This window comes from Taudactylus pleione, unplaced genomic scaffold, assembly GCF_031769625.1.
Source record: "Taudactylus pleione unplaced genomic scaffold, aTauple2 ptg000113l, whole genome shotgun sequence".
Lineage (NCBI taxonomy): Eukaryota > Metazoa > Chordata > Amphibia > Anura > Myobatrachidae > Taudactylus > Taudactylus pleione.
In genome coordinates, this window is record NW_028284515.1 from 10670991 (window position 1) to 10684129 (window position 13139).

Sequence of the window (13139 nt, forward strand, 5' to 3'; positions counted from 1 at the left end):
TTGGGATGCCGGTATCGGGATTCTGACCGCTGGCATCCCAAGCACTGGCATCAAATACTCAACCCTTTGCACAAGCATGGATATCCTGAAAACCAGGAATTTTGGGGTGCCTTGAGGACCGAGTTTCCGAAACCCTGAATTAAGGGCTCCAACTTCATAAATATACCTATTTTTACACATTTCTAAGGATTCTTAAGGCTTAAGTAAAAGTTAAAAATTGAGCACAAACTTTATTCATAGTCCACTAATCATATGTACAGTACTTCACAAGTTGGTACATTTAACTAATTAACACATTCTATTGTATCAAACAAAATATAAATCTGGCTTTCTTACTGCTTTTAACACAAATTAAATTGTAAAGCACAGAAGGCATTCGCCGTGCACTATTAGGTTTCATTAATAATCTGAATGATATTACTGTAGAACACTTGGCTTAGCAGAATGGAATGCCCTCATTCATTTTAAGCATTGAAGACTAACATGAATGCAAAGCAGAAATGAACAAACCTTGAATGCTTCTCTTGAAAAAAGCTTTGCAGCCCTCACAAGACCAGACTCCGTAGTGGTAGCCAGAAGCATAGTCACTGCAAACCGCACAGAAGTGAGTGTCCCTTTTAGATCCAGGGTTATTTCCCATATGGTTTGTACATTCACCGCCTATAGATTTCCTCTTCATGACTTCCCTGCAAGAAAAGTAATGTTAGGGGAACACAATGCACCCTTATGAAAGAAAATTTTCAATATTCTGTAGATATGCACCAATGCTTTTTCTGAAAGGAAGGCAATGACACAACTAATGTGCTTCTAAGACACAATATACCCTTTTCTCATTACTTGTACTGCTTGGTACCTTTATTTTTCTATCTGGATGTCCCTTTCTTGTCTGTCAAGTGACGACAGATTAAAGCACAGCAGCTACCTACAAAACAACAGGGTTCTCTACAGTCCAAAGTGCAGAACACATGAACTCATCTTGCCAATCTAGGTGCGGTACGTGGTGATTGCTTAAGTACAGGCCGGAGATGGCACCATGGTGCCAATAGCAGTCTGACATAACAGCTACAATGTATCCATTGCTATAGAAGCACTGAGCCATTAATATAACAAGGATACATTTATTTTTTAATGAGAGGTAATTAGGGAGTTAATGTACATGCATAGAGTTATTTGATGTTGGGGCTTCTTAATAATGGGGGTTATGTGGCAATGATTATAAAAAGGTTAATTATATTGAATGGGGTTGTTACAATGATGCTGTAATAACTAATGTTGTTTGAGGAAGGGTTAATTATTGATGAGGGAATAACATTGCAAGGCTTAGTTATTATATGAAGTCACTGATACTCTCTGTATTTTATGGCTGTCACTGATGCTCTCTGTATTGTATGGCAGTCACTGTGATGCTTTATGCATTATATGGTGGTCACTATGATGTTCTCTGCATTATATTGTGGTCACTGATTTTTCTGTTTTATATGCCAGTGATGCTATCTGCATTATATGGCAGTCATTGTGATGTTCTCTGTAATTTAAGGTGGTCACTGTGATGTTCTCTGCAATATAAGGTGGTCACTGTGATGTTCTCTGTATTAGATGACAGTACTCTGTGGTGGGTGAGGTAGTGTAATACAAGTAGCAATATTTACCTTAGAGTCTTGAGACATTGGAGTTTGCTTGCTCTATTTAAAAGCGAAGACATTCCAGAGCCACAGAATAAATGCAGCAGGTGCTGGTACCTTAATGTAATTTGTTTGCCTTCACCCAACAAACACTTCAGTCTCTACAATGTTAGAATCTGTATTCAAGTAAGCCAAGGTTGACAACTATCTAGTTTGGTGGGAAGCACTGTGCTGAGTCTTTGCCCAGATTCACAGAATGCCCAGCTTCACACCTACTGACCCCTCCGCCTTGCACGCTGGACGGCGGCACCAGTCGCACAGCCCACACAATAGTCCTGTTTGGAAGACATGTCACATTGTAATTCAATTTTATGTATAATTCAATTTGTTTATGTACTTTGTAAGGTGCTGCGGAACACTTGTGGCGCCATATAAATAAATAAATAATAATAATAATAATAATAATAATCTTGTCTCTCTGTATTCATTTGAAAGTATAAAGTTATAAATTCTTTTTAATGAGTTGCAGCCAGACTAACCATGAGCTCCAAATATTTCTCATATTGGTTAGACCCATCATAAAAATGTTCTTCAAACCTTGGCTACTGCATGCTGCCAGGACTCGGGTGAGCTGCTGAGGATATAGTTGCCAATATGTCATTGCTACATTTAAAAGAGCAAATAAAAAAGTTCTCAGGTACTATGTTAGTAAATATGAAAATAAAGTGCTATAAGAAAAAAAAGCACTACATATTACAACTAATACATTAAAAATAGATTTTTACTCATTAATCAAAATTACAACATAAAAATTCTCCCTCGATCAAGTAGACTGATACATATATTATATCATTAAAAAAAATGCTTTTTAAACATTTCAAAATCTTTTAAGACAATTGAGGTATTGAAAAAAATGGTTAAGATCAGAATCCAATGTTTTTTTCCATTTAAGGTCCAGGTTATTGAGTTTTTGGTGGTGCCGACAAACTCAGATGCTGTCATCAAACTAAGGGTTCTATTTACTAAGCAGTGTTAGGAGACAGAGTGAAAAGTGATAAGGTACCAGCCAATCAACTCCTAATTGTAATTTTTCAAACACAGCCTGTGAGATGACAGTTAGGAGCTGATTGGCTGGCACCTTATCACTTTTCAGTCTGTCTTCTAACACTGCTTAGTAAATAGACCCCTAAACCTTTTATTGTTACTAATGCTATCAATAAATGTTAATTGGTATTTCTGGTGCACAGGGCCGGATTAAGACTTGTGGGGGCCCCGGGACTACTAAATTGTGTGGGCCCCAACCAATCAAATTGACGCTAATCGCCTGTTGCCACTTCTATGCCACTGCATGATAGTATGACACATGGCAGATGGCATTTGTAAGGAGCTTTGGGGGCAGTAGAGCATCTGGCAGGGAGGGTGGTCTCTGGGCAGCCAGCTGCAATCTTGCAATGCAAGGTTGCCGGCTGGAACCCCCCGTCACAGCCGCAATGGGCAGCGGAGTGCAGAACGCACACACACATACAAGGATGGGGCCAGGAACAGGTGAGTTACCTGTCAGGATCCCAGTGAGTGGTGCGCATCGCGCCATCGGCTGCCATCATCCTTCTGCTGGAGGTGCTGTCACTGGCCCGGCTTTTACAGAGGAGCAGCAAGCAGCCTGAGCTGGTAGAGCAGGGAGCCAGGCATGCGAGCAGAGCGCCGAGGAGCACATCCACTCCGCCTGAGGGAAAGCCGAAGTGGATCACGGACTGGAAGGTAAGTAGGGGAAGGGTCCGACTTTGCAGTCAGCTGTGCTTGCAGAAGCCGGACGGGCAAGGGAGGTGGCAGAGTGGGCCAGGTAGGGGCAATGTGTGGGGGCCCCCAGTGTGTGGGGTCCCTGGACGACCGCCTCATTCGCCCTACCTATAATTCGGCCCTGCTGGTGCAGGGCACAGGATAGAAATTTACCTAGTTTGTTTCCCTCTATATAGCACTTTCCAATCACCATAGCTAAAGCTTAGTGATTATATCTATTAGGGGTCTATTCACCAACACTTAATTTTTACACAAGCAGGTGAAAATGAACATTTTCACCTGCAATTGTAGAAATTAAGAGGTATATTTACTAAAGTGAGAGTTTTTAGAAGTGTAGATGTTGCCTATAGCAACCAATCAGATTTTAGCTATTATCTTCTAGAAGGTGCTAGAGAAATGTCAATTTAAGAATCTGATTGGTTGCTATGGGCAACATCTTTATTTCTAAAAGCCAGCAAGAAAAGCAGATATCTCCTGGAATGGCCACTGTCCTCATACACTAGTATCACGGATATCTCCTGCTTACCTTTCTCTCCTGGAATGGCCTACTGTCCCCATACACTAGTATGGGGACAGAATTCATGAAGTGCCGAAAATATAAGATTCAGATGGCGTTTGCTCCTGCTCGCTGCGAGCAACCCGTTCCTTCCCTATGGGAAGGAGGTCCGGGTTGCAAAGAGGGATCCTTCCGCTGGACGTCGGGGCTCTTGTGCACATGCGCGACCTGTAGGTCACGCATACGCACTTGGCTCACTGCTCCGAAAGGAGCAGTGAAAAGTTCTGTGGAGACAGCTGATTTTCGGATCAGCTGTCTCCGTTTGGACCCTAATAATTAACATAATGAATAGACCTCTTATGACTCGTACACACGGGTCGATCAGACAACGATCAGATATTGTTGTCTGATCATCCTGCATGTGCTGCATGTTCGAAATCGAACATCCAGTAACATGCACCAACCCCTTAACAACTTAACGATCCCTAGAACAAACTGGCTAACCTGGTTGATATCAACCAAGTTGGCCTGCATGCATGGGTGATGGTCGATATCGATATCGACCATATGTGCCCACGCATCGACTATCATTTGGTTGTTAGAGGGGTTGAAAAAAAGAACAATAAAAACGATCAAACGAAAACGATATCGTTATCGTTTATATCGTTCTTTTAAGTTGGACCGTGTGTATGCACCATTAGTGTTTTAAATTTATGAAGCAGAACTGATAACTACTAAAAATGCGGGGAGGGTTTGTCTGCATTTCCAGCAGGTGCCTTTTATCTAATTCAGTTTTTTCTCAGATCCTAGGTGTATGGTGTCGCTCTTATATTGCACTTAGGGATGTTCCAGATTATGGGTTGAGAGCATTATTTTCTTAGAAAAGAGCATTATGACAATTGTAAGTTAGTGAGCAATTCAGTTACCAGGACCAACCCAGCTCAAGGGAGAGAGGTACAGAAATAATTAGGTATACAAGGATGTAATCAGTCAGGGGGACATTTATCAAATCTTGGGGATAGATAAAGTGGAGAGAGGAAATGTGTCAACCAATCAGCTTCTACTGTAACTGACATTTTTCTAAAACAGCATCTAAAATGAAAGTTAAAAGCCGATTGGCTGGTACTTTATCTCTCTACACTTTATCTCTCTCCAAGATTTGATAAATCACACTGATAATGTGATATTACCGATCCCAGTAAAGGAGGGCACTGTGAAGGTGATGTTTTTTTTTAGTTACAAAAAATAATCAATTATAAGGGTAGGAGTACAAATAGCAGACATTCCCAAAGTCTCTGATGTGCACACAACATTTATTTATTGAAAGCAGATTAAGAGGAAATTGAATAATCTCTGCACAGACAGTGACTCTCAGACTGTTAGCACTTCATGCAAAGGGAAAGGGGGGAGAAAGAGGGGGAGAAGAAGGTGGAGGATGTCACAGTGAAAGAATACTACCCACCTGCCACTATTCCCAAAGCCTCTTTGCTCACTGCACTATGGGCCTGATTCAGAGCCGCTCGTAAGCGGCCGCTCGTTCGCTCCGAGCGATGTTTGCCCAACTGTGCATGCGTACGGGTCATTATACGCATGCGCGAACCAGTCAGTGCGGTCGAAATTCATGTACTCGCAAAATAGCGAATGCCTGATAATTTGAGTGAAAGAAAGAGGCGTATGTGGGTGGTAACAGGGGAAGGTGCTTGAAAACGGGGAGTGGAGATCCGAACGCAGGTCGTGCTTAAAGGTCAAAACGGGCGTTTTATGGGTGTGCATAATTAAAACAGCAGCGTCATTGACCACGTCACTGGGGTATTTTATAGCCAGAACTGCTCGCAAAATTGTGGTAGCAAAAACCAACCACAAGAATAGCGAGCAGTTCATACGCTGGTCGATGTACTCGATTAATCTAATAAATAGAGGACACGACGTAGTATGCGAGCGGCCAGGGGGCGTAGTTTCCCAAAAAACGACCGCAAGTTTTGTACGCTCGTTCAGATCTAGAGGCGTGAACAGACCGCAAAGAACGAATGGTTCATTTGAATAGCCACCCCTATTTTCTGGACGAGCGAGCGCTAATTGTGTCCGGCTCTGAATCAGGCCCCATGTGCCTTGTGACTGTTGCTACCATGATAGTCTGTGACACTGGAAAATCTAAGGAATTGTCAATCATTAATTGCAGTGTTTTTATTGTCATGGGATTGCTGCTTTAATCTTGTTCCAATAATTGGAATACTTTCTTGGTAGGATTCCAAGGTGTTAGGAGCCTTGACTGCAATGCCCACTTGAATGAATTAGCCATGTATAAATTAGCAAAAGTGTATTAAGCACCAGAGGTTTTTATAGAGAGGGTATCTACACTTCTAACTCTTCTTTTTAATCAACTATTACACAGATAAAAATCTCCTAAACACAAAATAACATAAATATAGCAGGCAGAGATAAGGTTTGAACTCCAGTTATACACCTCCAGATTTCCCATTTTGCAAAGGGAAAAAGTGGAAGATCTCTTCTAGAGATTTTTCTAACATGTCCAATATTAAAGCAGATGCCATTGAGATATGGTGTAGTCAATATTTTGCTGATGGCCTCTTGGTTTCGGTTAGGAGAGGAAAAACAAATCACATAATAGTTGATGAGGGGACATCTGAGCTAATTTTCAAGTGCACACAGTAGAAAAACTCTTAAAACAGGGAAGGGTCGTACTTTTTACCCATATAACGTTATAGATGTATGCCCAACTTAGTTAGAAAAAACAAGGCATCATAGGTTACAATAAACATGATGTCAGTGGACACTTGAGTCTCAGTGTGTAGGAGGCCACTATGAAGACAACCCTGTGATATCTGACCTTTAGAATGGGTAAATTTTTGCTCAGTAGACCCAGCTTCACTCCTTGGAGTTTCCATAAGGTACAGAATTCCCTCAACAAATCCCCATCTGGGGAGACAGATGTTTTGGAAAGTCCAAGCTATGGATGAAAGGAGGAAGGTCTTCAGGACCTTGTACAGCATGTATCCTACCTCTCCTGTTAACAAGGATAACACCATCTAAAATGTAAATTGTGTTATTTCTGGCAATCTGTCTGTGGTCATAGTGGACATTGGTGTTGTCACGTGGTCAACACTGCATCTAAATATAGCTGTACCACAGCTTAAGTTCTGAATTTGGAATGGTTTCAAAAGAATCTCTTCGTTAACATGGAAATAACGGGCTTGGCAGGTGACTTCAGGATTTTCAGGTCCTCTGGGACTCAAGCGCTGTTAATACTCCATAGATGATAACTGATGTGGAATTTCTTGCAGTATTTCCTGAAAAAGGACAACAACTGTGCTGTGAAACATAGGAGATTCTAGTGTGCCAGTAATTCCTAATTGATTTCCCCTTCCTCTATTATAATGTCAGTCAGTCATAAGGGTAAGTATTGAAAGCATATGGGCTTTTGGTACCTCTGACATGTTATTTGTATATATTCAGCCCCAGTTAGATGAACGTATTAGGGAGAAATCAGCTTATATGAATGCTATTTCTAATTTCATAGAGTTAGTGACCTTCTCTGTGGGCAAGGCTCTCCTATGGGTGAATACTTCGGGCATCATTTTGGATACATTGTAAGTGATGGTACATTTACCAAATGTTTCAGTGTTTAATGACTCTGGGGCTTCCGTAACAAGGTTGTATCTGTCAACAAAGTGAAAGGGCAACTATATCCCGCCGCAAAAGAGAGATAAAGCTGCCAAACTCCAGTCCGGGTTTATACCCCTTAACCTAAATATAAGTATAATAAATTATTAAGGTGACTAGAATTTTAGCGCTGCTCTCACATATAGATAATCACTCAAAGAAAAAGAAAAAGGAAAACCAATAAATAATGAATATATGAACAATTCCCTTGGTGGGATGATTTCTTCTTTAATTCAATAGGAGGTGTCAAATTGAACACAGGTGTTCTCCATATATGTAAAACAAAGCATGATAACACAACATAATGTAGATAAAATATAATTTAATAATTCCAATGATTCATAGCAAATTTCTTTGAAACATACACACTCTGCTAAAAATTTCTGATGGCTAAAATCATTATAACACAGGTGATGAATGGAGATGTTACCAGAGAAACGTAAAAGTGGAGCATATAGGTGAAATAGAGTTGGAGGCTCCGGAACCTCAAGCTCAGCTGCCTCAATCATGGCTGTCCAGTAGTTTCTCCAACCCAAATGTCAAAAGGTCCTTCTGTCACAGGCCAACGCGTATCGAGCCACGGTCTTCTTCAGGGAAGTGTTCATATATTCATTATTTATTGTTTTATCTTTTACTTTTTCTTGACATTGAGTGAATATCTACTGTATATGTGAGAGCAGCACTAAAATTATAGTCACCTTAATAAGGTTGTGTCTGTGAATTTCTACAAAGTGGGTAGCTGGAATGCCCGATGCCTTATATTGTGCTGGGTATTTTTCCTGTTTAGAATCAATTCTGAGCAAAATCTGTGGAGTGCCAGCATGGTTGGTGAGAAATGTGCACAGCCGAACGTCGCAGCAATGTCTTGCAGAACATTAGTCATTATTGGGTTCCTTTTGAATTATATTCTTTGAAACTTGTAATAGTCAAACTAAAGGGGCCAATCCATTAGCAGATACATTTCAATGATAAACGATATATCGTTCAGTCGTTCAATTGATCTGTCATGGATAGGCCCTGAACGATGACAGATGCGCACTCCCGCGGCCAACAAATTGTGTCTTTCGTCTCTCCAACATGTTGGTCAATTTTCGCTTATCACTGACAGATATTAGATATATCTGTCAGTTTATAAGCGGTGAACAACGAACGATATTTTTAATGAAAATTAATAGAAACATAAAAAAATCCACTCCCTGAATGATGTCATGCAATATTGTTCGTCGTTCGTCGTTCGCAAAAATCTGTCATGTACATGACAGATATCTGTCAGCGCAGCCCCAGGAATTTTCAAGGGATAAATATTTTGTCTTTCGTCGTAGAAAAAGATCTGCTAATGGATAGGCCCCTTAACACGATTGGTTACTTGTCAAATGATTTTCTGTCATGTAGTCCTGAATAATTTCACTTCTGTAGAAATAATATTCCTCATACCCTTACATGTGAAGGAGTACACCGGTGATGGTACTGGCAAACCTCTTTTTTATGCTGAGATACAATAAGTACATAAGGATTTGGATGCCCACAATGAAAGAGGGGGGAGGGGTGTTCTCAAAATTTTTTAAAACTGTTAACTTGGCAATAAACAACATCTGCTCCTTCATTACCCCAGCAAAAATAGAAGTAACAGATGAGAAATATTTGTTCTTCAATGTCTGCTAAAAATATTAATAACAGCCATAGCCTGGCAGAGCCTAGAATTGCAGCATTTAAAAACTTAGGGGTCTATTTACTAAGCCTTGGATGGAGATAAGGTACCAGCCAGGGGCTGGCTGGCAACTTTTAGCCTGGGGGGCAAATGCAGGCAGGTGGCCCTGGCAGAGGAGTAGCGTGTAGCCAGGGTGCCCGGAGCATGTGCATACTTAGGTGCCCCCCCCTCAAGTGTTCCAGGGAGGAGGCGGGTCCATATGGAATTAATGTAAAGTAAAAATAAAGATATGGGGCAGCCCCCTGTAGTGGTGCCCATATGCAGTGCCCCCTGTGCCCCAGGAAAGGACCCCCTTATACAGGCCACCAGTAGTGATCCTCCTTTGCAGTGTCCCTTATACAGTTCAAAACCAATATTATTGTCAGTTATATCTGTCACAATAATTTGATGTGAATATTTATTTCAGCTTGAGGGGCCTATTCATCAATACTAAAATAACGTTTTTAAGGACAGTTTCCTTAATTACCATTAGTTTAGTATTCATGAACACACTTAGCACAGGAGATATCACTGATATCTCCTTGCTAAGTCTCCCTGCGTTAATTAGCACACTCCCCATACATTAGTACATTAGTATGGGGATATGGAAATTGTGCTATTCATCGAATTCCGAAAATATGTTGGAGCTACTATCCACCACTATGAGGTGGCGAATAGCAGGTGACACCTGCTTCCAGCGTGTGCAGGTCCCCCGGCGTCTTCCTCCGGCGCTCTGGTCTCTCCTCTGGTTCCGTCTGCTATGCTGTCATGTGTTCTCCCAGGGAGTACACATGACAGCATAGCAGACGGAGCCAGAGGCTGCTGCGCGGGCAGGTAAGTGCGGGACGGGGGGAGGTGAGCGGAGGAGGGAGGGGGGGCAGGTGAGCAGAGGGGGGGAAACAAAATTACCGCATCTGTACATAGTGCTGTGCATGCGCTGGTTATACGTATGTAACATCGCATGCGCAGCATGGATTCCAGCTGCAGTAAGTTAGAGTAGAGAGGGATAACTATCGATTTCCCGAAAAGCTGTCATCGCAAAAATGGCAGCTTTTCGGAATAGATACTTATGGAGAGGAGGAATGATGAATTCCTCCGGCAGGGGCATCTCTTCCTATTGGCCTGGATGGCCCTCGCCAAGGGCGCCGGCTGAGGGGGGGTGCCGTTGCCACCTGACATAATTAACAAATGATCACTGCTCTCCTGTTTGCTCTGCGCAGTGTCCCACAGACAGCTGTTATTAGTAAATGATCCCGGGTCTTCCGTCACCTCTGCTCTTATCAATGTCGTCCGTTGATAACTAATGTGTATCAGGCTTCTTATATGTCCCTTTATATCAGAAACATTTAAAATTAGAGAGACTAATTTTTTTTTATTTTTTTTTTATAATATATCTCTTCTCCCACAATACCCACTACATACCAATCACCACTTACTAAGTCCCATATGTCAACCTTGCAGGAAAAGAGTGCAACACCACATCAACCACAATGCTCTATTCACAAGGTAATTTGCATATATGCAAATTATCTTGCCCAATATGCACCTTGTTTGTTATTGATGCCCTCTTTTCCTGTGTTGTTGACATATAGAAATTAACAAACAGTGCTTGCATGTAGTAAGTGTTATAACTGGAAAAATATAAAACTATATATATATATATATATATATATATATATATATATATATATATAAAAAAAAAGTATATATATATATATATATATATATATATATATATTGTCTCCCTATTTCTACATGTGTATAAGTTGAACTACCCCCAGTGTAAGTACTAATAAATTTATCTTTTTCTCAGTATGGGGAGTTGACCATGATCTTTATAGATTGTGAATACTCAGGTGTCAGGATTAAGACATGGTCCTTATGGACTGTTTTTATTATTGTGTGTGACATAGCAATGGACCCATGTGGGCTGTTTTACCAGTGAATTATATGGCAGAGTTAAAAAAGCATAATGCAGTGTAGACAGTCCAATTTGAATATATGTAAATGATTTTACCCATAATGCATGTTTGTTTTTGATGCTATGTTTTCAAGCATTTCCTGTGTTTTTTGGCATTAGTAAATAGTGGGTTGCAATAGAGTAAGTTCTGTAAAAGATATATTTATTAAAAAGAGAAATAAAAAAAAATATTCTTCCTATTTCTACAGGTGTCTCAATTAAACTACCCCCAGTGTGTGTTACTTTATTTTTTCAAGTAGAAGCAGTCAATGGATGGGGGCGCCAGTTCCTTAGTTTGCCAGGGGCGCTCGGACCCCAAGATACACCCCTGTCCTTCGGTAATTAGGTAGAACTCCATGCGAGTTCTAAACCTAATTACCTCCAGAGAAGCTTTGGGTATGATGAATAGGCCCCTCAATCATGTTGAATATGTTCTTATCTGTTATTCTTTTTATTCTGTTGAATTGCAGTTGGATGCTAAACTGCTCCCACTTTTGATATGATGGCAAAAGGGATGATCACATCGCCAAGGCCTTTGCTACCATTAGGTCGCTAGGATTTCAAGGTTTAGGTGCGCCTAAAACCCTGCATGAGTGACATATGTTTTTACTTTCCCCATGACGCCCACAGATTAATCTTACCTGTGAAGCTGCCAGTGGCTGCTCTTCTGTATTAGTTTTAGGTTGGAAGTAATGCCTTGTGCTTTGATGTCACAATCCAGTGCAACACTTTCAGTCTGAGGAGCATAACAAGCTGCCCCTCTCCTTCTCTGCAGCCTAGTAAGGTAAGGAGAAGCCAAAGGAGTTCCCTGAAGTAGAGAAAACTGGAGAAGGGCGGCTCGGGACCTTTGGTCGGCAATGCTTCTCACTAGTAAAGGGCACAGTGGGGGACTTTATATAGAAATGGTGAAGGTCCTCATAGCATCCAAATTCAATTAGAATACTATTTGTTGCTTTGGGCAACAGCTAATTTTGTAGTTTTCTGTAGAACAAGTTTCATTAATGTCCACCACTGTGTCCACCTCTAGCGAGGGAGAAGATATGCTCTTAGCATGCTGTGTTCTTCTTCCTTGTTGGTGGCACAGTTGGTGGCACAGTTATTGACTGTTCATATCTAGTATATAGAGATATACATAAACATGATAAGTAACATAAAACCACGGTTCTCTTACCTGTGAATTGGCAAGATGTGTTCTTCTGGTTTGGCTTCAAACCACGGACTCCTCGGTTGCTCTGCATACAACAGTGAGGATTGGCAATGTAAAGTGACAGGAGACATATGGTCTGGTGCTGTCCACAATAAACTTGGACTCATAGTCTGTCTCATAGCAGAAGTTTCTGAATCACTAGAATTTCCTGGAACATTATAATTTATAAGAGGCGGGTTGCAAAATGCTATAGATGAGTAGTCGTGCCTGTTTTCCATATACGAAGAAGGAATGTACACTGGACTTTGGTCTACTGGCATGATGCTCTGATTGCCACAATACTCAACCGGAGACATTATAGCAGATGGAGAACTTTTGATGTCTGCTTTCGAAGGTCCAATATGTTGCATTGGGTGCAACTGTGAAAACTCCTTGTGCATGTGCGTTGACATGTTGATTGAAGGTTAAAAGCTGTTTCTCAAAAACACATTGTTTTCCATTGGCTAAAATAAAAGAGGGACAAATTATCAATGGGCTAAGAAGTTGCCATCCACATCAATTACTAACCAGTTTCATCTATGATAAAGACAAACTTAGAACATGCCTAAGACTATGGCTAGATTTAACATGTCGCCAACCTCTACCCTGTCTGTCTAGGGTGTGGATTTAAATATAGAAAGTAAAAGGTCAACAATGTCTGGATAGATACCAGATATTAGACAGTCAATAGGTCGACAGGGACAACAGTT

At 41.0% G+C, this 13139-nt stretch overlaps 1 protein-coding gene across 1 annotated transcript in view; it reads right to left on the reverse strand.

The window, feature by feature from the left end:
- ESR2 (estrogen receptor 2) overlaps positions 1-12842 on the reverse strand; it is a 77987-nt gene extending 65145 nt beyond the window's left edge. Inside the window, exons 1-2 of the mRNA XM_088471323.1 lie at positions 12415-12842; positions 511-686 (exon numbers count right to left, since the gene is read on the reverse strand). Of these exons, the coding sequence (XP_088327449.1) occupies positions 511-686; positions 12415-12842 (604 nt within the window). The remainder of the gene's footprint in view (positions 1-510; positions 687-12414) is intronic.
- Positions 12843-13139: the final 297 nt, after the last annotated feature.